Raw genomic sequence first — 27,954 nt, 5'->3', positions numbered from 1 at the left:
GATAATCATAGTTGCTACTTTTAAAGCTTTAATGCAGTTTAATGAGCCCGGCTTTGGCGGGGGGGGGGGGAATAGAAATTTAATAAATACATCTTCTTGAATGGTTTACTTTGCTAACTCCACTGCAGCAGATTCTCTATAGAAAAGACTAATAGGGATACTGTTAGTTTAAGTTAAATTGGTAGGGTGGTCCTAAGGGAATTCACATGCTTCACCTGATTCTTAACTCCTCTCCAAATTCTTGTCTGTTTATAGTCATATGCTGTTCTTTGCCTGTGAGTCCTGAAACAAACATCTTTTAGCAGCTATCCAGTTTGTTCTCTCACACAAACACACAAATCTGAGTAAAGAAAAAAAAAGGAAACACCGTACTTAGTTTGCTGACAGTTTATTGCTGCTTGCAAACATTACCAAAAGATTTTCGTTTGTCAGTAATCTCTCTGGTTAATAACTTCTGTCTACTACAGATGAGTAGCTGATGTAGTTGCATCAGAGGTTCACTTATGACTCTAGTATACTATAAATTTGATAATTATCTATATTGATCTGCATGACGAACGGCTAGTTACTAAACACATAAATAATAAAATTTAGGAAGTATGTAATTTTTGTTGTTGAAAGAACCTCATATACATTATTTCAATAATCTTAGCAAGAAATCCTGTAGGGAAGCCAGTATTATTCTTGCCATATTTCCGATAGTGGCTTGGCTAAGGTCACTTAACAAATTCATTATTGAGGGGACGTATGCATCAGGGACTCGTAGCTACTATTTGTACCTGCATCCACCAGCAATTTGTGATGTCTTAAAATAGGAGTAGGCAATTCACTGAAAAGAGAACAGTTAAGGTGTTCCTTATTGATATCAATAAGATATGCTATATTATTTGAAAACAATTACTAACAGAAACAGATCTAGCTATCTGATTCCTATCTTTCATCTAGGTATATATGCATGTATGTGTCATATATAAAAAAATTAGCAACGTTTAAAGGATATAATGAAGCTACAATTAGTGTAGGGTGTTAATCTAAGCTTTTAAATTGCAGAAACCTTGCTGTTTTGTTATGTTATTGATCAACTCTCATGCCTTTGAAAATACAAATTCCAGAAAGACATCAAGCCCAGTAGGAGTAATTAAAGCTATCTGATGAGGGAATTTAGAAGTTGAAAGGGATGATTGTAATTGATCCTGATTCAATCCTATTACAGCTTTTTTTTCTAGTTTAAGCTCTAGAGAAAGCAAGCCCCTTGCCAAGGCTTTATTTTATGGATTCCTTTGTATGTGTGTGTATGTGTATGTGTGCTCGCTCTATGCTTTCTGGTCTCTACTTTCCCTTTTAATTTTTTCCCCTGTAGTAAATAATGAGCTGCCACCTGAAATCCGGCTTGCCAGTGGTCAGCTAATGGGTGATGACCTGTCCCTCCTTACTGCAGGAGAGCTGTCACCTTATATCAGTGACCCAGCGCTGAAGCTATTCCAGTGTGCTGTTTGCAACAAATTCACCTCTGACAGCCTGGAGGCCCTAAGTGTGCATGTGAGCAGCGAAAGGTCTCTCCCTGAAGAGGAGTGGAGGGCTGTAATTGGAGACATCTACCAATGCAAGCTCTGTAACTACAACACGCAGCTCAAAGCCAACTTCCAGCTCCACTGCAAGACTGACAAACACATGCAGAAGTATCAACTGGTGGCTCACATTAAAGAAGGAGGCAAAACTAACGAGTGGAGGCTGAAGTGCATTGCCATTGGCAACCCCGTTCACCTCAAATGTAACGCCTGTGACTACTACACCAACAGTGTGGATAAATTGCGCTTACACAACACCAATCACAGGCACGAGGCAGCCCTGAAACTTTACAAGGTAAGCACCCACCAGCAATTTAAATTGGCCTAAAATCGGGAGGAAGCTTGAAATGCTAGCCGGATGAGGTTTTGGGTGATCTGCAGTCTGAACGGCTGTTGAATATATTTCATAGCAAAAACAGCAACAACAGTGATGTGCTAAAAAAAATGCTGCACCAGAAAAGTTTTTTAGCTCACTTAGCTTTTCCTTTCATTGAAACGCTTAATCCCTAAACCGAACACGATGTAACCAAGTTGTTTATGGATAAGTGGATTTCCAATCTGTTCTGAAATACCTGCTAAGTTTTAACTGTGACCCTTTCTGGATATTTGAAGTAATGATCATCCTATACTTTGTATAGTGAAGGAGGTGTCTTCTTGGTACTGAAAAACTGTAAATGATCCCAGCCAAGAGATGACTGAGGAGGTGATATGATCATCATACTTTATGATAACATCTTCAAGTATTTGAAGGGCTGTCATATAGAGGATGGTGCCGAGTTGTTTTCTGTTGCCCAAGAAGGTTGGACCAGAACCAATGGGTTGAAATTAAATCAAAAAGAGTTTCCAGCTAAACGTTAGTAAGAACTTTCTAACAGTTAGAACAGTTCCTCAGTAGAACAGGCTTCCTTGGCAGGTGGTGGGTTCTCCTTCCCTGGAGGTTTTTAAGCAGAGGTTAGATGGCCATCTGTCAGCAGTGCTGATTCTATGACCTTAGGCAGATCATGAGAGGGAGGGCAGGAAGGTTTGCATCAGTGTTCGGCTCTCGGGGCCCTTTCTTGCATGCCCAGGGTAGTGCCAGTTGCCACTTTAGGGTCAGGAAGCAATTTTCCTCCAGGCCATATTGGCCAGAGATCCTGGAGGGTTTTTTTTTTGCCAACTTCTGGGCATGGAGTAGGGGTCACCGGGGGTGGGGGGAGGTAGTTGTGAATTTCCTGCATTGTACAGGGGGTTGGACTAGATGACCCTTGTGGGTCCTTCAAGCTCTATGATTCTATGAAAGTGTGCTACCTCAATATGTATAGGCAACACAGACTCATAAATCACATTATTACCACAAGTATTCAGAAGTAAACGTTGTCATTCCTTTGCTGAACCTTCTTTTATAAGTCAGTAATGATTTTTGTCACCAGTGTGAAAAGGGTGTGTTACAGACCGATGTTAGTATAATGGTCAATTTATCTGACTTGGAAAAACTTATGCTAAGGGTATGTGGGAAAGATGACTAACATTTATTGTCCCACAAATTGTGACTTTTTCCAGACCTTAATTACTGAAGAACATTTGTGAAGTGTTTACTGGATTGACTTGATACTCGGTTTATATGCCAGTCTGTTAAGAACTCCCCCCCCTCACACACACAAGGACGTTACAGTCAAGAGAATATTGGAAGCTATTTGTCTTTATAAACCATCTTTTAAATAGAAATAGAAAACCTATCTGGTCTGGGTTTTTAACATGCAGTAAATTATAATTAACTTTACAGTTAGGAGATTCTGTCTTTTCTTAAATCCTACTGAAATACAAAAAAAAGTTTTAAAAATCTGAAATCCTATAGGAATTTTTATTTCAGCAGAGACAGGCAAACTTTCCATAGCTATCTCTGTTTAAAAAAAATGTCAAAGTGAAAAAGCCTGACGTGGAGCTTAGAATGGCATTTTGTAGTTCTACATTGTAGATGGAAAGCTAAATTACTATACTTTTAAATCTATACCTTCCTTCAGTATATTGTGGCTTTAAAATATAAATGTTATCGGTCCTTTATATCGATACTGTTTTCCTGTTCCTAAGACATATGGACTCAGCCTCATGTAACGAGACTGTCGCAGGAGAATCCTGGAAGAATAAACTAGTCTTTATGGCCAAAGCTAGAAAGGTGAGAGGGAAACAGCTGCTCTGGGTGAGACAGTTGTGCTTCTGGGTTTTGAATCAAACAAGAGACCAAATTGTCATTTTTTTCCCTTGACGGGGGACTTCATTCTTTTTAGCAAATACTTGGCCTTCAGCCTTTTCTTTTCAGCCCTTTGCATATTAGCTCAAGCTGGCTTTCGTGTGCATAATGGCACGCTCTGAAATGACCTTCACTTGACCCACCTACGGTGGAATGCATCTCCTTGCAGGCAGGCTGCTGAAGGTTTTGCCCAGTGCTTGCTGCTTCAGTTGTAGGTAGAATAAAAATGTTCATTTGGTGATTCAGGTTGCAGCACGTTTTTCATGGAAGGGGAATAGATCACAGCTTTATGGACCTACAGTCTTTATTAGTCTCTAAAACAATTCTGAGTTTCCAGAAGAATTTCAAAGCCATCGTCTGTAATTGATGCAATGTTTTCAACTGCTCTGATGCTTACTAGGAGACTCTTATTGGCAAGCAAATGACATTAGCACTATTGCCAAATCTTTCCTTGACCCTCCCTTATTTTGAGAAATGGTTAAAGGAACATTTATTTATATATAATACACAGCAGAAATTATACATAGTATTCAACTTTAAAATTCAGAGGACATAAACATGATTTAGTGGTAAAAAAAACACTTTAGCACTAGAGAGGTAAAAGACAGTACCACAGATCTCCCTGTTTGTTTAAGCACATTATAGTTTTGGGGTCCCTTAAGCTCCATTACATTCTTTATTAAGACGTTGTGTGTGAAATTTTTTCACAACAGAGTGAACGGCACTGCTTGGAGGAAAGATGTCACATGCTCTGCAGCAACAGTGCTAGCATTACTTCTGTGAAATAGCCGGCGTGAATGATGTGAAAGTGACTTACAGTGATGTCCTTTAGTGAGTTGTGTGTGTAAAGTGCCGTCAAGTCTCAGCCGACTTATGGTGACCCCTTTTTGGGGTTTTCATGGCAAGAGACTAACAGAGGTGGTTTGCCAGTGCCTTCCTCTGCACAGCAACCCTGGTATTCCTTGGTGGTCTCCCATCCAAATACTAACCATGGCTGACCCTGCTTAGCTTCTGAGATCTGAAGAGATCAGGCTAGCCTGGGCCATCCAGATCAGGGCCCTATAGTGAGTTAGCCCAGTCTAAACCACTAAAATGGATGGACTTTAACTGGCCTCTTCAGAAGGTTGCATTGTTGTTATGTAAAACTGTAGGCCTTTTCCCCTGAATTCGTTAAACAATTTGTGTAATTAGGTGATTAGTGTGATCAAGCTAGGCTGCTTAATGGAGAAAAACAATTAACAATTCAGGCTGCAGTCCTAAGATAACATAGTTAGAAGTAGGCTCCATTTATATTGGTGAGACTTATTTCCGAATGATGAATTTAGGACTGGTATAATGTGTGTATGGTTGGCTAGTGAAATGATTTACAGTTGTGGGTTGGATCCTTGAACTTCCTTCCACTAAATTATGAGCCTTGTCCATCAGAGGACTTCTTCACTTAGTACAAAGTAGTCACAATGTCCAGCTCCGTAAGAAAAAATAATAAATTAGACTGGCACAATTATTTGTGGTTTAGTAGTTTGTATGAGTTTTATTTAGTATTTATTTCCCATTTCCCTTTACACAGTCATTTCCACTTTTAAGGGGACTTTACAGCAGCGATGAAAAGAAACAAACAGATGTAGAAAAACTATTTTGCTTGTTTCCCCTCACTGATTTAAATATAGACTCAGAACAATTCCAGTATTATGATTCTCAGTTCAATTCGAATAGATCACTTCACCTTTCACTCTCAAACAACAAGAAAGTTGAGTGACCTAATTCCAGTTTAAGAAGGTGAAAGGTTAGTTCAAAAGCATCATCTGCCTAACTGCTTAGCTTTAAACTGATCGATTTAATGAAAATCTGTTATACAGATGGTGTTTTAATGTCTTTGGCAGGATTTGGGCAGCCTTAACATTAGATGTGAGCTAGTAAACATTATTTTTTTTATTTGATCAGAGCAACACCTTTTCTTTTATGTTTTATGGTAGAAAGCATATGGGATATGGTATTTTGGCAGAAGACCCAAAGCAGAAAGTGTTGATGATCTTTCCATATGGATTCAAAACTAGAATGTCTATTGCTTAAAGTGATTGAGGACATAAACAAAGCTGTATTCATTTCTAACCTTTTTTTTTTGCTTTAAAAAATCATTTGTTTAAAGTGCCTGCCTCTATTTGCATAAAACAGAAGGCACCAGTATGCCAAAACTATAATCCAGAATGGGCCCAGCTGCATTATTTACATGAAAGTATTCATTGTACATATATAAAACATGTGACCAAACTGAGGCTTGCAAAAATGTAGATTCTTTGTGGCTCAAGTAGTCCGGGAAAGTGAATAGAAATTGATAAGCACTTTATTTGGCTTCCATTTGGTATTGTTCACCTGGGCAAAGGAAAAAGAACGTGCAGCTAAATTCCACACACACACACACACACACACACACACACACACACACACACACACACACACACAGACACCACCCATTGTACTTATTGGTTATTTATTTTATTTTCTCTTATTTTTATTTTCTCTTCAGCTTGGAAGGGCACCCTCTTTCAAGCCCCATTGGCCAGGAAGCATAGAGGAGTTGGCAGCTACAATATGAATATGAATGTGTGTTCATGGTGGGGTGCTGTGGTTTTTGCCCAAGATTTCCTCAAACCTAGAGTTTGCTCTGATAAATAATCCCTTTATAAATAATTCTTAATCTAGTATCCTAATGAACCCAACTCTGTTATTGGAGAAACCGGTAACTACAGGGGCCAAAAGTGCTTTTTATTATTTACGTTTGGCCCATAAGCTTCCCCCTCTTTGAATATTGCTGATCTGATTCTGCTGATTCATGCAGTGGTAACTGCAGGATTGACTGGTGTAACATATTTTTTAAAAAATTCCCTAAAAGAAAAGAATGATGCTGTATGTAGAGATGATTCGGAAACTGCAGTTTTGAGATGATTCGGAAACTGAGATGATTCGGAAACTTTGAGATGATTCGGAAACTGCAGTTGGTGCAAAATGTACGAGCCCCTCTGTTGTCAAGCACAGGCCTCAGGGATCCTGTTACACTTACCTTGTGATTTTTGCATGGGTTTCCTATTAGTTTATTTATTTATTTATTACACTTATAACCCGCCCTCCCCTGCAAGCCTGGAGATCTGGTATCACAACAGATCTCCAGACAACAGATATCAGTTCCCCTGGAGAAAATGGCTGCTCTGGAGGGTGGACTCTATGGCATTGTGCCCAGCTGAGGTCCCTCCTGTCCCCAAACCCTGCTCTCCCCTGGCTCCACTTCCAAAATATCCAGCTATTTCCCAATCCAACGCTGGAAACCCTACTTACAGATGTCATTTATAAAATTATTTCTGACAATTGTAACAGTTTGATGCTTAAACCTGCAGTGTTTTATCAGGTTTTTCATCTGTTACCCACCTTGAGGCCAGGTTGTCTGGGAGAAAGGCAGGGTTATCAGTGTTTTAAATAAATACATCCCTTTACATTGATTGAGTATCTGATCTTGTATATTGATCCACTTGTTTAGATAATGCACCATACCTTTCTGCATAATAATTCTCTTAAATTGAGAGCCATCTGGGTGATGCTGACCTTCTAATGTGTTTGTTTAAAAGGGGAAAAAAAGTTTACTGTAAGCTTTTATTTTGTCAACAAATACCTGCTACCAGGCTTCAAAAGAACTCAGTGAAACGAAATTTCTGCAAATGTGTAACTTCACATACTGAATACCTGAAGAACAAATGGAGCATTGACTATATTTTATAGGATGGATTTATAGTCTATCCTTGGGTCACTTAGGGCCAAGAATTTTCACGGTCAGCTGGTTGGGCCTGCTGGCTAGCATCCTCGGCAGGAAATGTAAATACCATATAGCACCTGCTCTTCAGCTGGGTGGCTAGGACTCTTTTGCTTTTGGAAGGGAGGTGTCCCTTCCTCTTGTCTGGTTCAAAGTAGAAAGCTTAATTATACTAGCCTTGCTCTGCATCTGTCATCAATGAAGCAGAATAGGCTGTCTGGATTCTATAATGCTGTTTGTATATTTGGATTTTAAATCAGCCAGAGATATTGAATGCATCACTGATGTCTCTTCGTTTTTGATAGAGACAACTGGGATTTAGATAACTTCAGGAGAACTGTTCCATCAATCAAGATTTCTTATGTTTTACTAATTATTTTTGTTATGGATGAAAAGCATTAGTGTGAAGAACTGGAAAAATGAGGGTTAGGTGTGCAGTAACCAAAGGGGGAAATCAACCTATAACACAAACTACATAATAAACAGTAAATAATCCCTCCATAGCACAAGCTGCATTTATTTGCTGTAGTTTGTTTAGCATGCAGTGACGATACCTTGATCAATGCAGAATTAACCCAGTCCCATTATTTCCATTTCGATAGTCTTGCACTAAGTTTGTAATTTAAAATCAAATATCCCAGATATGTGCCATTCCAATTATGGAACTGTCATTGTCCCGGTATGATAGTAAAAGAGGTTGGGAGATTGTGTAGTGCTTATTTGCATAAAAATCATTGTGCAAAAGGAAATTGGAATGTTTTGGTACGTTCATGAATCAGAATATATTTTTCTTAATCTTGCTGTAGTCATTTGTTTAGATTAAGAAAGCTTTTTGGAGAGATAAACAACAGTTATTATTAAATGTCACAATTGAAAATATTTCATTTTTGAAATATTATTTTTAGATTTGTGGTCATTTCATGGTTGAAATTTCTGAAATTTAATTTCTGTAACCGGTTGCTTATGTTAAGTAATTTAGATTATGCTGTTGTAGCCTCATGTATAATAATGAGGTAAGGTTTTTGGTTTTTTAAAAATTTTTTACATCAGTCTAATAAGATATATACACACATAAAAACATCTATACAAATATGCATTTTAGGCAGATGATTCTTTCATATTATAATCATGCCAGAGTTTTTCCATACAGCTGCCCTCTTTTAAACATAATTAGTGACTTAGAAAATCTATGTGGATGGAATGCACTTACATGGAAATATGATCTGAAAATGTTTTGCATTTACTGATGTCTCTGCAAATACAGAGCTGTTTTTGACATTACATTAGGAACTCCCTAAGGATTTTTTAAGCCTCTGCTCACCCCCACCTCCTGCTCTGTTTAGATCATAACAGTTGGTCACTGTCCTACAGGTAATGCTGCCCACATTATGTATTTCTGTGCATCCTCTGCTTTCCATCTCTCTATTGGAATTGTTAGCTATTTTGACTCTTGGCCATGTTTGTCTGATAGACAAGCAGTTGCAATATTTAGTAATCATTTCTTGCATTTTTCTTTTTTTATTTTGCATTCCTAAGAAGTTTCTTGGGTCTCCCAGGATGGTGTTTTATTTGCGAAACTCTGCTGTGTAAAGAAATAATTTAGGTATGTTTCCAATGTGAATGTTGAGTAAAAGGATGTTGAGTAAAAGTAAACGCTATTCTGTGTCAGATTATTAGGCTAAGTAGTGGTTAACAAAATCTGTACGATTGATAACTATATTGACTGCATCTCTATGTAGACTGGGCTGTAGTGCATACTACGTCCACAGGCAAATTCTTACAATCTCTAACACAAAAATAGATGTAGACATTTTTTTTACCTGCATGTCCCTAGAGGCACAAAATGCTTATAGTAAGAATGCCAGTCAAAATATTTTGTAAATCCCTCCTCAGCTGACACAAAGTAGAACAAATTAATGGAAGACATGATGTAACTGGATTTGTGTGCAAGCTACAGAAACTACAGTCCAGGTCCCAGATTATGAAGGGTCCTAAATCCCCCTTCCAAATTTCAAGTTTTACATGGGGAGGGTATTGCTATGGGGCTCCTTGAACTTGTCAGGGCCTCAGCATATTGTAATTTGGCCCTATGCACTGGGCTAAGTGGAAACGGGAGTTGGCCTCTAATCTTGAAGCTCCCCAATATGTGTTGAGTTTGTGGGTTTTATATGAGATGCAGTGAGGAAGAGGTCCCTTTTTTGTAATCAAAGACTATAGGCTTGCCAAATTTAAACAATATAAGCTTCTACAGAATTTTGTATGTATGCATATGTGCAGTGATACTTTGCTTGATGATCAAAACACATATGTTAAGAGTGTTATTTCTAACCATACAATACATGGGACCAGTATGCAAGTAGCCTTCTTTCTTAGCAAATAAGACATGCAGGTTATGACTTTTTCTTCCTTGTTATGGTATCTCCTTGGACAAGCACATCACACCATGAAATAGTGTTTGCTTGACCCCCCCCCCCAAGTGCAGGCACACCCTTATATTAAAGAATGCTTACGTTCTGGGACCTTCTTCTAGTGGTACCAAAAAACAAGCTTGTTATGGACACAGCCCTTTTATCTCCAGAGAAATGGAGTGAGCCCTACTGTGTTACAGTCTGCAGAAATATAGCATCATCAAACATGGCACTAAGGCAATCTGCAAATGCTTCCCACCTTGTGGGAGCAAAAAATATTACAATAATATTTTGCTTTTAGCGGTAGATGACATTTAAAGAAACTGAGAAAAAGATCCCAATCAAATCCCCAAGCGTGTACTGTTGTCACTGCAATGACAAAAACAAGTAAATAAAACAAATTTTGTATTGTGTCCCCTGTCCAATCAGTTCTTTCTCCTCTCTGGTCTCATATCTGAGTACTAAAATATTATCAGTTCTTTCTACTCTCTGGTCTCATATCTAAGAGCTAAACTATTTACAGCTTTTGCTCTTTGACCCAGCATGTTGCCTCAACTGTTCAGACTGAATGAGCCTTGCTTGTTCAGTTTGAAACACAAGAAACTGCTATATTTGAGTTAGATTAACCAGCCAGTTGGCCTCTCGGTCTCCAACAGTACCTAGTGTAGTTTCAAATGTGTCCAGATTTGCCAAAGGGCAAATATTTTCCTGTCTTGGATGATGTATTAAAAGAAAGGTTATGGAGACTTGGAATAAATTGACTACAAACGTTTGAAACCCAAATTTCACATCGGTAGCGAACAGTTGTTCTCACGTCTTTTTCACATGAAGGCTAAGCCTCAAAACGGTCTCCTTATGACCTAGCGAGTGGTCTCAGTGTTACCAATGGAACTGTATTTTGTTTAGCAGGGACCAGTAAAACTTCCTTGGAGAGCCAGGGTGGTGTAGAGGTTAAGAGCGGTGGACTATAATCGGGAGAACTGGGTTTGATTCCCCCTCCTCCACATGAGCAGTGGACTCTAATCTGGTGAACCAGGTTGATTTCCCCACTCCTTCATATGAAGCCTGCTGGGTGACCTTGGGCTTGTCACAGTTCTGTCAGAACTCTCACAGCCCCACCTACCTCAGAAAGTGTCTGCTGTGGGGAGAGGAAGGGAAGGTGATTGTAAGCCGGTTTGGTACTTCTTAAAGTAGAGAAAAATTGGGTATAAAAACCAACTCTTCTTCTTCTTCCTCCTCTTCCTCTTGTCCTCCTTGAATGTGCAAGTGTCCAATCTGGAAAGAGATGACCAACCAGGTTCTTCCTTCAATAGAGAGAGATGCCTCCCATAGGCTTAATTTAAAACAGCAGCAACAACAACAATGGGTGGGATTTTTCCTGAAAGTTGGGTAGCTATTTTGATTGCACAACTGCGTTGAACAGCATGGCAATGTAGTCTGTTTGCTTTGCTTTTTTATTTTCTTCATTTGTATTGCTGATATCCCCATTTCCCTCTTGTACTGTATTTGTTGCTCATCGAGTCTCACCTGAAGTCTTGCATTCATTGTATGGACTCACACTCTAAAATGTATAGTCATACTGGAGAGCTTTCATGGGAGACCAGCAAAGACAAAATGTTTGCCAAATAAAATCAATTAAGAAAAGCTTCAGAAGCTAGGCACACTTTATTTAGAAAAGAGCCTATATGGAAAGGGAAAACATAAACATGCTTTAGTATAAAGGACTGCTATAAGTGGGCAACCAAAGTTCTTAACATTTGTGAGAAGAAATTTCAGCAGTAAGAATCTCATAGAACAGCATATGTTCATATCTACTTGGTTAATTAAAATGATACACAAGTTATATTGTATACACAAGAAAAATACAGGTTCGTTGTATTTATTCATCTAATTTCTACTGTGATTCTCAGTAGTGGACAAGCTGAATTAGATCAACCGAGTAGGGGCAGTTTGATAATGTGTGTGTGTGTTAAGTGCCGTCAAGTCGCTTCCGACTCATGGCGACCCTATGAATGAAAGTCCTCCAAAATGTCCTGTCTTTGACAGCCTTGCTCAGATCTTGCAAATTGAAGGCTGTGGCTTCCTTTATTGAGTCAATCCATCTCTTGTTGGGTCTTCCTCTTTTCCTGCTGCCCTTAACTTTTCCTAGCATGACTGTCTTGTCGTCTCATGACGTGACCAAAATACTATAGCCTCAGTTTAGTCATTTTAGCTTCTAGGGTCAGTTCAGGCTTGATTTGATCTATAACCCACTGATTAGTTTTTTTTGGCAGTCCACGGAATCCGTAACACTCTCCTCCAACACCACATTTCAAAGGAATCTATTTTCTTCCTATCAGCTTTCTTCACTGTCCAGCTTTTACAGTTTGATAATAATTAAGAGATATTGACAAAATTGTGTCGTCATGTTTCTTCCAGCCCTAAAATTCTCACAATGTACACAGATGGAATTAAAACTCCCTTTTTAAACTGCTGTTTCAACTGAGCTTTAGAAATGAGGGATATTATTTATTTGGGATATTAACAGCACAATCCTATGCATGTCTGCTCAATAGTAAGTTCTGATATGTTCAGTGGGATATCCATAAGATTGGTGCTTTGTTATGTCTGCAGTTGGCAGTACATAATACGCTTGACCTCTCTTGGGGATCACTGTTGGTGGTTGCCAATACCAGGATTAGAAACTCTCTTTAAGACTTTTGGTGTCTGAATTGTAAAAAAGTTCTTTCCTTGACCTGTTTTCACATGTTGTTTGTGTGGACAACTTGTGAAAAAAAACTACTGCGCACTGGACAGTCTGATGTGGTTTTATTGTTTGAAAGAGAATAGCAGATTTCTCTCCCTCTTACACTCACATACACATGCACACAGAAGTATATCTGTAAATAAACAACTTTGCTCTAGAATCCTAAATTGGACAAATCAAATCCCCACACTGCTGTGAAACCTAGCTGGGTGACCTTGGACCAGTCACACACTCTCAGTCTAACCTACCTGACAGGGTTGTTGTGAAGATAAAACGGAGGAGTGGAGAATGATGTAAGCTACTTTGGGGACCCATTAGGATTAAAGGCAGGCTATAAATGAAGTAAATAAATAAATGACAGGGAAAACTTGATAATAGTGTAATTGACCTTGTATTATAATTACTGGAATGGAGGAAATAAAAGTAAATAAAGTATATAAAAATAGACAAATCGGTGAACTTGACACTAGTATAACTTGTGTTATGTTACTATTGCTGAAAAAGGAGGCAAGAAAAGCAATTTGTACATATTGTTATTGCCTATGGAAAAGAAAGCATTATTTTCCCACATAAAAGAATGCACGGTATTCTTCAGATAACCATTGTTTCTTAAAGAACATCACCACTTTAATTTTTTCATCTGCCACTATGCTGCCTATTCATTTGGCTGCTTTGGGTCTGTATAAAGTTCTTTTTTGTAGTCTTGACTAACCTAACTTATTTTATGTCATCTGCAATCTTTGACACCTCATTGGTCATTCTCTTCTCAGATCATTAACAAATACATTAAGCAAGACTTGTCTTACTTTGGAACATTTGGGCAACCCATTCTGAATTTTTGGCATTGCATACGGACCATTAATTCCTAATTTGTTTTGTAGCACATACTTATCATGTCTCCAGTTTAGTTTTCATCTCACAAGTCCATAGTTCCTTAGTAACCTCTGAAGGACATTATCCGATTTTTAAAATGGCTAAACAAATTGTCAATTTAATTTTGGAATATTATGTTAATGTTGATTCTTATAATAACATCAGGAGACTGAAAAAAGTATTTTCTTTAGAAAAAGTGGTAGCATGTGTTCATATAGACCCCTTGTACGGCACAACCTATCTCTTTCCATTTTAGCTGACTGCACTGAAGGGAGTGATGAGACATCAAGGTCTTTCCAGATACTGGTTGGGCCCAACTTCTGTTGTCTTTATCCCTCCACTTGAGAACTGTTTCCATCAGTGACCATTCCAACCCGCTCCATCAAAGGGATAAACCCCCATTCCAACTGCCATTTGGATATTCCCCTCCCCCACAAAAAAACCTTTCCTTGCAGTGTCTATTTCACTTTGATTATTATGTGACAATTATATACATTATCAAAGCACACCTGAGTGTGCTTATTTTCCCTCTTCCTTTTATGCCATGTGCATTATATTGGTGGCAGTTTTTTAAAACTGCGAACTGTCTTGAAATGCAGTGGCAGAATGGTTCCATGTATAAATGTAGTTAATAAATACATTAACAAGTCGTGATTGTGATATGAGAAATTTCTTTCTTTTTACAGAATATTTATCAACTTGTGTGCTTTTGGTACAACATGGTGGTCTAACATAGTGGAAGAATCCTTCCTTTTTAATTGTTGCTTTTATGCTTTTAGCCAATCCACTGTTTGTAAACAGGGAATGGCTCTCTGATGAAATCAGGACATCCCACCTTATGACCTCACAAAACCTAAAAATAATTGAAGCAGTTTCAAGATTCTTACAGTTAGCAATAAGGTATCATGAATGGTGTGTGGCTTTCCTTAATGGCTGACTTGGGATGGTTTTATTCAATTTTATTTATTTGTACTCGTATTTATCCTAAAGTATGTTCCTTCTTTCTATATATGCCAATAAAGGCTTGTGTTAAAAGAAAAGAATGTGTGAAAGAAACCTATCCTTGTTGATTATATACTGTCTGATATAAGATTACTAGGGTTGCCAACCTCCAGGTACTGATAGGGGAAATCGTGTAAAACTAATCCCAACAGGGGAAATTACAGTAACGCAACCACTAATATGCTAATGATGTATAAGGTTCCACAATTAAACATTCATTGTAGTATTTATGCACAAAATATCCAATCACACACAGTATATCAACATCATATAGTACAGTTTAGCAAACAGTGCAGCCGCACCACATGCCCTCACAATTAAGGAAAATAACTCACAACAACGCCCTGAATATTGAAGGAAACAAGCACTAGGAAGAACGTGCTCAATTGAAAGTCCTCCGAAATTTCAGTCCCGTTCTTAAAGGTGAAATAACGATAGTTCTGTGCTTTAACTGTAACTCCAATTCCAAAAAGATAGAGATGAACTATGATGTGACTCCCCGCTAGAAAATACTTTGTACTGGGATGTTTTTTCTTCCTTTCAAAAAGTGGCATCATGGATCCTACGTGCCGCTTGAGATGATGCACTTGACCACTTGAGATGATGCACTGACCAGCTGGAGTTGCTGGTCAAATGGAGCGCAGCTCCTACTGAAAAGGATGCACTTGGCTACGTAGACCAGCTGGAAGCACTGGTCAAGATGGGACGCAGCCCTACTAGAATGACAAAATCCCGGTTTTATCTTGTTTCGATACTTCCTCAGTATTATGCATATTATCTATAAAAATAAAAAGGTTGGATAATATATGATTCCTCAAAATTGTTATCAAAATTGCCAATTATTTTTCTGTGGAATAAAATCATTTTACACTCACCCGACCACAACCTTGCAGTTCACGGAATATGACTCATATGTCCATTAACCACAAATCCCCAGAATACAGCTACAATATAGGTAATTTTTCAAATACAGGTGTATAACAACTGGATATAAGGTAAGTATTCTGCAATGACTTACTAATTTCTTATAGCAGTTATACCAAAACAGATCATTCTCTCTGGGACAGGGAAATTCCTCTACTGAATAAAGAGGATACCCTATTAACCTATAAATAACTCGATAGATCCAAGGATGAATTAAGTCCAAAGGGATGAACTGATTTGAACAGGTGGATGAATCTTGCCTCCTGTTGGCACAGTATTTTATCTGCATCTATATGTGTATTTAAATTGCTATGTAGTTGCCAGATTGCAAAGAATTGCATATCGGTATCCCTGTGGCATTTGTCCACGAAATGTTGGACCATTGGAGCCCTGAGGACCCAATTGCAAATCCTGGACCGATGTTCACCAATTCTGTATTTTAATGATCTCAAGGTCTTTCCTATGTAAATTAAATTACAAGAACATTCAATAACATAAATCAATCTTTTTGAATCACAATTAATAAAGGATCGAAGAACAAAGCGAAAACCTGTTTGTGTTCAGACAAACTCTTTTGACAGGAAGAGACAAGGAACAATTGACACACCGTCCACAGCGAAAATGACCAGAAACTACTGGCTGTGGATTCTGTAATGTTCTAATGTCTGATTTTATCAACTGGTCCTTTAAGGCACTAGTTTTTCTTAGTCCTATTTTTGGCAGTTGTTCACATCCTGGAATGGAACTTAGAATGTGCCAGTTGTTATAAATAATTCTTTTATTAGCTGGGGCCAAATGAGTGTATTCCAAAGAAAAGGTAAGTGATTTGTCAATTATTTTGTTTTTATTAGCCAAAATTTGTTGGCGATTCGTATTCTGTGGAGGGTATTACTATTCCTCAGGGCTATATTTTGGCATCTATTGATGTAAATGCATTGTACACAAGTATCCCTTTAGAGGAGGTCTGTGGTATCATTGCAGAGTTATTAACGACACACAGCCCCCCACTGGTTTCCTCCTGGACATTTTGGACATTATTTTTGAGAATAGTTTTTTTTAGATTTGTCTCACAATTTTTTGTGAGTCAAATCTAAGCCAAGTGCATCCTTTTCAGTAGGAGCTGCGCTCCATTTGACCAGCAACTCCAGCCAGTCAGTACATCATCTCAAGCAGTCAAGTGCATCATCTCAAGCGGCACGTAGGATCCACGCCACCGCTTTTTGAAAGAAAGAAAAAACCTCCCGGTACGAAGTTTTTTCTAGCAGGGAGTCACATCATAGTTCATCTCTAACTTTTTGGAATTGGAGTTACAGTTAAAGCACAGAACTATCGTTATTCCACCTTTAAGAACGGGATTGAAATTTCGGAGGACTTTCAATTGAGCAAGTTCTTCCTAGTGCTTGTTTCCTTCAATATTCAGGGCGTTGTTGTGAGTTATTTACCTCAATTGTGAGGGCATGTGCTGCTGCTGCACTGTTTGCTGAACTGTATTATATGATGTTGATATACTGTGTGTGATTGGATATTTTGTGCATAAATACTACAATGAATGTTTAATTGTGGAACCTTATACATCATTAGCATATTAGTGGTTGCGTTACTGTAATTTTCCCTGTTGGGATTACTTTTACACAACCTCCAGGTACAAGCTGGAGATCTCTTGCTATTTCAACTGATCTCCAGCCGACAGAGATCAGTTCACCTGGAGAAAATGGCCGCTTTGGACATTGGACTCTATAGCATTGAAGTCCCTCCCCTCTTCAAACCCCGCCCTCCTCAGGCTCCACCCCAAAAACCTCCCACTGGTGGCAAAGAGGGACCTGGCAACCCTAAAGATTACCAACAATCTGATGCAGAGAATTTCCAAATTTCAGTGTCTTTCAAATTTAGGCCCCTTTCCGATTATCTTTCTAAACTGGATGTCATCAGTTGTTGGCCCATTTCTGAGTAAAGCAATACAGAGATGGGTGTTCATACAGCTCATTTCAATCAGTTTATGAGCTGTCTCTAAAGTGTTCTGGCCAGTTCAAACAGCGCCACTATTGTTTTCCCACCTTTTTTTGGCAGTGTGTTCTTTTCTGGAGACGGCGACATGTCAATGGTGATGCTATATAGTTTAAAAAAAAAAAGCCAGGAGCCAAAGCGGTTGCGTCTGAATTGACAAAAAAACCAGTAGCAACCTGCTGCTCAACCGGATTATAAAGGCAGTTTGAAAGGGGCCTAAGTCTCGGACAGTTGAAAGTGACTTGATCATTTACTAATGGTAACACCAAAATATTGGTGAGATACAGATATTAGAGGGCTAAGGAATTCTGTGATGGTAATAGTGAGAGCACTTTTGTTTATGTTTCTCAGCCTGCTGATCCTCTAGTTTCACAAGGAATTTCATTTTTCTGGTCAGATAAGGGAGTTATCCAAGTGAAAATTCCTTTCATCTTTAATGTATGATATGACTCTTTTTCGTTTGCTGTTTGGATTTATTTTATATTCCAGTTAACTTTCTGTGTACTATACTTTTTTGTTTTTAACAATCAGCCTGATGAAGGGGTTCTTGAGAATTTCAAAGCTTGCGCACTATTTGGTATCATTTTAGTTGGTTAAAATAAAGGTTTATTGCATAGATTTTAGTTCTGGGATTTTCTTTGGACCAGTCTGTGTGCTAGTTCTTACTGGGTCATAGTATAATCTGATGTTACAGTCTAATCTGTAAGATGTCTCTGTGTACAGAGCAGGCTGTGACAGATTTTCTTGGGACCCAGGAGCCAGGATGATTTTCACTCGCTCTATGATATCACCAGGCCCCCACAATGTGACACTGCAGGGCCCCACTCTACTTAGTCTTGATAAAAATATATGTTGCTGTGCCACCAAATCCAAATTTTGCTTGGGTTTCTCTGCTATACTTCATTTCTGCAAAGTCTGTGCTTGATGTCCTTAGAATCTGAAGCTCACAATCAATTTGCAAAGCCCTAAAATCAAATTTAAGATTCACAAATGGCATAAATTGGCTAGCTTTAATTCATTTAGGTAACTGATCCCTGGTACAAAGGGCAATTATTTATTTATTCCAACAAGACAAGGAAAAGCCTAGGGATGTGTGTGTGTGTGTGTGTGTGTGTGTGTGTGTGTGTGTCTTCAGGCTTCAACCAGATCTTCTCACCCCCAAATGATAATTCAAAGGTGAATATGGGCAAGGCTTGGTATTCAGGTGCCTCTTATGTGGCAAATTACTGTTGCAGCTAAAGGTTACCTCCATGTTAAGGCATGCTGCTAAATATCTAGTGGTTTAACCTTGCACCCAGCTCCCTGCCTCCTCCTGTTTCTGCACTCTGGCAGCTTTTCCAAAGCCTATGGTTGCCAGGTCCCTCTTGGCCACTGGTGGGAGGTTTTTGGCGCAAGGTTTGGGGAGGTGAGGGACTTCAATGCCATAGAGTTCAATTGCCAAAGCGGCCATTTTCTCCAGGTGAATTGATCTCTACTGGCTGGAGATCCGTTGTAATAGCAGGAGATCTCCAGCTAGTACCTGGAGGTTGGCAACCCTACCAAAGCCTCATCCTCACACTTTGTCTTTCTGCTCCAAGGGGGAGGGGACTGGTAGTGTCCTGTGCAAGACCAAAGCCAAGAGCTGTCTCCATTGACTCCAGGTGGAACAAGAAGCCTCAAAGGCCAGTTTCGGAAGAGCTTTGGGCTGCACAGGCAAACATTGCAGTCCAGTTTCCCAAAGGCTTAGCTCACTCAGCACAAAGTATCCATGTGAAGGATGCTATCCTGAAGGGGGGGGGGCGAAGCTCCTTAGGCGCTGACGTGACCCTATGTCAATATAAGTGTCCATTTAATCCGCGATATGGGGCACTTACACTGACATGGGTGGCATCCATGCTGGCGCCGGGACACCACGCTGGGCTTGGGCACAGCTGCTGTCTCCTGGCAGCATTTCAGTGGTGCAAGTACCCACGCCAGCATCCTAGGAGGCATTCCCAGGAGGTTTCTGGGGGTGGAGCGGCCTTTAGGCAGCTTCCTAGCCCCTTTCGCCCCGGGAATGCCCCTTCCCACAGCGGCGTAGCTACAACACCTTTTTTTGGTGTCGTAGCCCTGTTGATGTCTAGGGGGGCATTTCTTATTTTCTAATTTTAGAAGAAGTTGAATTTCTTTTGGGCGGCGGGGAAGCCTCGGGAGGCGGCTTGGCACCCCCGCTCCCAGCCGTTGCCTAACTGCCCCTCCCTTCAGGAATGGGCTGCCCATTAAAATGTGTAGTATGCAGCTATCACAAGTATTTTTTTAGTACATCCTTTTATTTTGTTAACCATGAATTCATCCCAAACATATATAGTGCAAACCAAATATAGCATACTTTTCTCCAAGGCCAGGTTAAATGCACTACCATTGTGTGAGTTAGCAGGCAGGTTTTCAGGGATCCCCTTTTCTGAACGATTTTGTGTTTGTAAATTAGGGAATTTGGCTTTTAAAAAAATTGATTGTCAAAAGTATGATCTCCCCAGAGATAAATGGATCAAAGTATACATCCAGAAGTGAGGACCTGCCCTAAAGCAGCAGATAAGTTTCAAAGCTATTGGCTGATACTGAGCCAAATGGCAAAATGTTTATCTGTTGCTTTTAATGATACTTCCTTCTAACTAGATACCTTAGATTTTGTGTTTCTGTATGTTTGGTTATTTCTGTATTACAGAATTTATTGAATGTATTTTCCTCATGACCTCTTGGTCTGCGAGCAAAAAGAACAGAAATAAAGGAAAGAATTATAGTAGAGACCCTGGGGTGAGGGGGATCCACAGTGTCTTGGAAAGTTTAGACATTTCTTTGGGTTGGCAATGTAATAAGAATATAAGAAAGGCTATGCTGGATCAGACCAAGGTCCAGCAAGTCCAGCACTCTTTTCACACAGTGGCCAACCAGTTTTTTTTGTTTTAGGGATTTGGAATCTGTTTTTCTTTGGATGTTTGTGAGCATTAGCCCTGCAATGGAACAAGGAAACTAGAGTTAGATGCTTTTCATTCATTCTTAAAGCGTCCTTCCTTAATTCCATGGCTTTTAACATTGTTATTTAGGGTGGCCACATTCTCCTGTCTTCTCTCCCCAGCATGTGTTCATTTCTCCACATAGGCACTACGTATTTCATGTTTTCAAGGCTTTGCCCCACAATTTCCTTTGCACATAGCTCCAGCTTTCTTTCCTTCACCGTTTTTTCTTACACAATATCTTTTGAACTATTATACCTTAGCCCACCATCTTTATGCTCTAACACTCGCAACTTGATATCAGAAAACCACTTCAGTAGCTTGGGACCCATTCTGAACAGTAATACATGTAGCTGGAAGTCACACAATTTGAAAGGGTAATCTAGATTAATTATATACCTAAACCCTGCCTTTCCCCACCCCATCTACAAACACACACACACATACACCAGGGAGATAATCTTTGCTATACTCCTAACTATACATAGGGTTGCCAGGTTCCTCTTCGCCACTAGCGGGAGGTTTTTGGGGCAGAGCCTGAGGAGGGTGGGGTTTGGGGAGGGGAGGGACTTCAATGCCATAGAGTCCAATGTCCAAAGCGGCCATTTTCTCCAGGTGATCTGATCTCTATCGGCTGGAGATCAGTTGGAATAGCAGGAGATCTCCAGCTTGTACCTGGAGGTTGGCAACCCTAACTATATAGTTACTGTGTTAACACTGAAATAGTACTTTGGTGGCCATTATTCCATCCTAGTAATAATACAAGACTTGTCCCTTACTCTGCCTGTTTCTATGTGTTGTCCTCCTATGGTGCTTCATATCTGGAACATTCTTTGTGTCAGCTCGCTCTGTGACTAAACACATTGTTCTCTATGAGCTGATTGAACCCTAATGCAAAATCATGATTTAGCACTATGTAAATAAACCTTAAGGTATATTTTGCATGCAGGTTCAAATTCTGACAGCTACAGTAAAAAAAGATGACGGTTGCTAGGAAACTCCTTTTCTTCCTGAGAAACCAGAGAGCCGCTGTCAGAACAGACAATACTTAGCTAATTCACCAATGGTCTGAGCTGGTATAAGACAGCTTCATGTGCTTATGATGAGGGGATGTGGTTCACAGGTAGAGCCTTGGCCGACCTTCAGGCTGGCTCACATGCACAGTTGCTCTTTCCCTTTCGCCTTCCTCTTGGGTGTGGAGAACTAATTAATTGCTTTTGTTCCTAACTGTTTGGTAATGTTATATCCAACCTGTCAAATAGGGTTGCTGAGCTCTGGAGATCTCCCAGAATGACACCTGATCGCCAGATGACAGAGATCAGTTCTCCTGGAGAAAATGACTGCTTTGGAGGGTAGACTAAGGTTGCCAACCTCCAGGTACCAGCTGGAGATCTCCTGTTATTACAACTGATCTCCAGCCGATAGAGACCAGTTCACCTGGAGAAAATGGCCGCTTTGGCCATTGGACTCTATGGCATTGAAGTCCCTCCCCTCCCCAAACCATGCCCTCCTCCGGCTCCACCCCAAAAACCTCCCGCTGGTAGCAAAGAGGGACCTGGCAACCCTATGGTAGTCTCGATAGAATTAAATCCTGCTGAGGTCCATCCCTCCCTCAAACCCTGCCTTCTGCAGGGTCCACCCCCCCCCCCCCAAAATCTGCAGGAATTTTGCAACCCCGAGTTGGCAACCCTACTGGAAAACTATGATTTGCACTTGTCCAGCAATCTGAGATGATTAAGTGGGAATAAATCCCTGTTTGGAATCCTGGTTTGCAGGGTAAGCTGAGCTCATAACTTTTGCCAGGATGGCTGTAAAGTGAAAGTAACTTTTGCCATGAGTGATTGGAGTGGGGCTCGCATGAGTGAGCCTCATTCACCCTGTTTTGTGGTGATGTCTGAACCTTTATTTTTCTTTCCTTTTGCGTGTGCTAATTTTACACAAGCAAGGGATTTCTGAATATACACGCGCAATCTATCAGAACTGTAATGTTGTGGCCTTGGGAGAGCTATATCATGAGGAAACTGTAAAGTTACAAGTCAGTACTGCCGCCCACCCCTGAAGAAAGAATTCTGTATACTGGACATACTAATTATTGGGAGGAAAGTATTTCAGCAATGTTTTCAGGTAATTCTTTAAACTGCACAGATATTATTTTTCATATCCTGTGCATACACAGCTAAGCCCTGCTAATGCTGAGGCAGGGAAAAGTTATGACTAATACATTTCAGAAATCTTCAGCATTTTTCTTATAATAGGTTTTCTGAACTACTAACCTTATGGTTTGTAAGACTGATATCTTGGGCCTTTTCATGGCTGAAATGCGACTGCCTTGTGTCCCATTGGAATGTTAGAAGTCTCCTGTTTCCATTGTGGTAAAGCTCCTGTTTCAAGCTCTGCAGGTTTGCAAGATAGAGATCTTAAATTTGTCACTGGAGTGGGTCCATCCTTGGCACTAAGCCAATTGTAAAGACAAGTTCTGCCTTGTGTGATATCGATTTGGACAAGGGGTGGGATAATTTCATTGCCATCGCATTTAAAACATACTGTGTTTCGTACTGTTCAGAATGATTAAGGAGTTCCACTAATAAGTCTCCCGCTCCTTTCATCGTTGCTCATCCAAACCCAAAAGGTTGGGAACTGATAACGTTGCGGCCAAGGGCAATAGTTGCCCTGATTCTCTGTGAACTTTCTATCAGGGCTGAACAAGAACCATGATTTACACAACACATGGTGGTGGTGGCTGACAAATTGATTATTTTATTGGATATCCATATTGAGCCCATGATGACTGTCGGCATTCGAATAATGTCAGATGATTGCTCGTGTTTTCAAGGCTGCACTGTGTAATCCATATAATGGTTTGTATGAATTGGCATTTGCATGACTCTTTCTGAAGTCTGGTATAGATGTAACACTCCCAGTAAATGATGGCTTGTAAACTGGAAGCCAGGCTCAGGAATGTGTGTTCTCCTTCCCTCGCTAACGCAAATTTGCCTCTTCTTTTCCTATGTTCCTGAACATTTAGTGTTAGATGTGCATCACTGCTAGTTATGGTTGACTTTTAACCAGAATTTAAAAATGGTTTGCAAACACGCTTAAAATTAACCCTGGTTACTATTAATCATAGCATTGGTGCATGTAATCATGCTAAACCATGATGCGGACAAACAAGGGAAGAGGCGGGATGGACATGGACTGCATATTTGACGAACTGGCCCCAATATACGAACCATGGTTTGCAGGAAGTCAGCACTATATCGGCACTGAACCTGGGTGGTCAATAAGGTAAAATGTTAAACAGTACTGAAGTTCAGCCTGGGGCAATTCATCTTGTGAGCAATGTCCATCACAAACTGCCATGAATGGTTTGATGAGGGTGCAGATGGATCTGCCATGCTGTTGTTCAACCTTGCTCTTACTTTATTTAAGAAGGTTGTATGGTAGCACGATCAATGTGCTGTATCAGTGGCATAACAAATAGTTGTATTTTTATTTTTTTGTAAATGGTGAGGGAATGAACTATGTAACACACTTTACCTGTTGTTTACGATTAGTGAAACATGATGCCCAACAAATGATTAGTCCCACATTTAACATACAGGGTAATTTTCAAAGGTGGGGTATTGGGGTTCTTGACATAATATGAAATACATATTCCTACACTGTCTTAAAATACGTATCTGGCCAGATTTTTTTTTTAAAGAAACGTATGAAGACATGTTTAGATTTATAAGATCCATACTATAGCTTTCTGTCTTTTACTACATACTTTAATGGACAAAACTACGCTATTATGCATATGATTGTGTGTTTGGAGAGATTAGGTATGAGTGGCCTAAGTGAGAAGATTGAAAGCATTCCCATCAATTTGTAACAATTTCTATTTCTGTGTGTTCAGGTGCAATTTAAAAAAGCTGGGGGAGGAATAGAAAGAGAAGGAATTAAAATGCAACAATGGGAGCGGTAACTCTCTTTATGTGTTTTCACAGTTATGTTTAGATATTTTGATTAAAATTTGCAGCCAGGAATAATGAACATTTGAACACTTAACAGTGTTACATCAAGCAGATGCACTCCATGACTGACGTGTAGCGCTTACTGTATAATTGTTATGCTTCTCCTTAGGCTCCTCAAACTTTACGTTTTCTTTAGCAGTGCAATATTAATAACCAGATGTGATCTTCTTCCTGCCCAAAGGTCACGCTGGCTGGCCAGGTCAGCCTGTTTGTCTGTGTGCATGAACTGTGAAGTCTATTCAGAATGACAGGTATAGGAAAGGGAGGGGGCGGCGGGTGTTAACCTCAGGACCACCAAAAGGGACTTTTTCGTACTGGGAACAAAGACCAGCAGGAGCTTCTGCCTTTTTCAGCACTCCTGGGACCTTTACCAAGTATACAAAAGAGGATGTGCAGCTGAAACTGCTCTTCAGAACAAATAAATAATTGAAACCGTACATTCATCAGTTTTAAGTTCTCAGCTGATCAAAATCATCCGTTATGTAATGAATCTACCAGGTATTCTTTGAATATTTGTTTTGCTTTGTAATTTAGTTGTTAAATAGCTAAAGTGGAATTTGTTGTCTCTTCTATAAATTTAACCAAAAATGGAATGGAGACACTGGCTGAGAGTTAGTTACCTAGGATGCCCCCATCCAATTATGGGCATGTAAGTTTTAAAAAAGAAAAATCATTTTACTGAGTATATATTTTTCCTGTTATAGTGTATGTAAGACATCATTTGCATAACCTTTTTTTTTTTTTTTTGCTTACGTGGCAAAAGCCAAAAGAAGCAGCTATTTGTTTCTTAATTGATTTTTCTATGGTAGTTGTTCATTGAATAGATAAGTTGTGCCTGTGATATTTGATTACAGAGCAAGGCACCCATTTAACCTTCTGTTCTTCCCTGGCCGGGATTTCAAATACAATGCAACGTACCTCCCTTAGGCTCAGTAGGATTAGAATGGTAACAGTAATCCCTGATGCTATGAAACAGAACTGATAGAACTTCAATTTACTTGTTTAGGATTACGCTCATGAATTTCTCCTCATCTAGATGCATTAACCCTTTGGAAACCTATGTGGGACACATGATGAGTAAAAAAAGAAAAATGAACTAAGGCCCCTAATGAGTTTTAAGGACAACGTTCTTATTTTACTGACTCAAATGTAAAATTCATGTTGAGTTGTAAATGGATTTTACAAATCCTTATAGCTTTGTTCCTCTTACTCCTCGTATTAAAAATCTTCATAGTTCAATAATAGCTTTAAGTAGCTAGTTTTCATTTATGCATTGACTTTTCAAAATGAATTTTAATGAAATTTAGAGTTTACAGAAGGTGCTAGATTTGTAACTTAGATATTCTTCCCACAGGGTGTGGCAAACACAATGTCTACAGTTCCTTACAGCCTCAGAATTATGTCTCTAATATGTTCTGAGGCTACTTTCTTCACTACATAAATGGCATTTACTTCTCTTAGGCATATAATGTTGGTGGTCCCTGGGGAAATTATTCACTAGTGGGCCCCATTACTTACCCTTGCTTCCGGGATTGTCTTTCTTCTAAGACTTCGCCACTACCTACCATCCACTAATATCTGGACATGCTCATGCCAAAGGTTGACTGGGAGCACCAGTTCATTTCTTAACATTAGTCAAGTACCTGTTATCTGATTGTAATTTACATTTTATTTGGTGATCTATGTGCAAACCAAGCTGAATTAGACAAGGGTATACATTCCTATATCAGGGGAAAGATTAATAGTCTTTGAAAAGTCTTTGAGACATTCACTTCTATAACGGTTTTGATAAAAGTTTCTCTCTCTCTCTCTCTCTCTCTCTCTCTCTCTCTCTCTCTCTCTCTCTCTCTCTCTCTCTCTCTCTCTCTCTCTCTCTCTCTCTCTCTCTCTCTCTCTCTCTCTCTCTCTCTCTCTCTCTCTCTCTCCATAAACAATATAAACTGTGTTTATAAAACAATGTATCTGTTGCCGCTGCTGTTAGTTGTGCGTAACTGTTTAATGAAAGCATGGCAATAATTTTCACTTCAGGAAGGTAAAGGTAAACACAGTTAAAGACCAATACAGGGGATAGGAAAGCTCTTTACTCCCCAATTATATCAATCAATCATTGGCTGCAATAGAGGGAGAATGTAGAAGACCAACATTCCTTATTACTGAGTACTGGACAACCCAAGTACTTTTCCATTCTTCTGTCCAACTTTGTAGGCTACAAAAAGATGGGTTGAATCCAAACATGTTTTTCACCAGCACAAGACGGTGGAGCGGTTTTCATCAGTTCTTTCCATCCATTACAGATTCCTCTTTCTACCCATGCTGTTCATGAGGCCCCATGTCCCCCAGTGGGTGTCGGCGGGTAGGGGGGATTGATAAAATCTCTGCCCTATCCACTAAGAGTAGTGATCTTTGAGTTCAACCCAAAATCTTTTTAAGATTGGGCCACTATGTTGGAAAGTTAAAATGTAGGTAATATCTAGATTTTTAAAAAAGTGTGTGTAAAGCCAACATCTTTTGTGACCGCCCTTAGGCATACAGTCTTCTCAGTACATGCCTTGGTGCTGTGGAATGCTCTTCCTCAAAATTATTGCTTTCCGCTTTTGGAAACTGCACACGAAATGTTTGATTACTGACTGCTGCTTTCGGATGGAGGGTTGCTAGTATTTGTTTTGCTTTAAGCAGAGGAGCCCTCGTCATAGACATTCAGACTTCATTTTATTAGCTAAATATACAGTTTTTAGTATGAAACTCCTTGTTTTATATAACTGCCACTTTAGAACCAGTTTAGAACAGCTGCATCATATAGTAGATTCATTCCATGTGCAGTTGTCAAAGCAGGTATCTCTTACATGAATTTATAGAATCTTCATTTCAGTTTAAAGTAACATAAACATCTAGGTCTCATGTTTTGGCGGGGGGGCTGTCAAGTCACTGCTAACTTAATGGCAATCTTGTGGGGTTTTCAGGGCAAGAGATGTTCAGAGGTGCTTTGCCATTGCCTACATCTGTGTCGCAACCCTAGACTTTCTTGGTAGTCTGCCATTCAAATACTAACCAGGGCTGACCCTGCTTAGCTTTTGAGATCTGATGAGATTGGGCTAGCCTAGGCTATCTGTTGCAGAGAGAAATGAAAGTGATTTCAAACATGTCTAATGTTGTCTTTAATGGCAAATTCTGTCTCTTTTTACCTGCTCCCTCTCATATATATATTTATTATTGCGGTCCTTAGATCAAACATAAGTGAGCACAAAATTTTATAGCATAAGATTTTGCTGTTCTCTGCTACCTAAGACCATTTCATGGATAGCTCCTGCTTCTCTTCTGTGATGTCTGCTTGAGGTAAATTAGGTTTTCAGGCTATCCAATAAATCCTTTGTTCTGTTATTCTTGACGTGTGGGTTTTGTTTGTTAGTTTTTACTG

The 27,954-nt window shown here is 39.5% G+C and overlaps 1 protein-coding gene across 8 annotated transcripts in view; it reads left to right on the top strand.

Annotated features, from left to right (window-relative positions):
- The window catches only part of ZFHX4 (zinc finger homeobox 4), a 202,955-nt gene that overhangs the window by 27,269 nt on the left and 147,732 nt on the right, over positions 1-27,954 (top strand). For 7 of the 8 annotated variants that reach the window (XM_056854442.1, XM_056854447.1, XM_056854446.1 and 4 more), the window contains exon 3: positions 1,361-1,863. In XM_056854442.1, the coding sequence (XP_056710420.1) occupies positions 1,361-1,863 (503 nt within the window). The remainder of the gene's footprint in view (positions 1-1,360; positions 1,864-27,954) is intronic. The other variant, XM_056854445.1, reaches the window with a different exon arrangement.

The sequence above is a fragment of the Euleptes europaea genome, chromosome 8 (assembly GCF_029931775.1).
Source record: "Euleptes europaea isolate rEulEur1 chromosome 8, rEulEur1.hap1, whole genome shotgun sequence".
Taxonomy (NCBI): Eukaryota; Metazoa; Chordata; class Lepidosauria; order Squamata; family Sphaerodactylidae; genus Euleptes; species Euleptes europaea.
The sequence above is the reverse complement of the archived record's forward strand: the minus strand, read 5'-3'. Positions and strand labels throughout refer to the sequence as shown.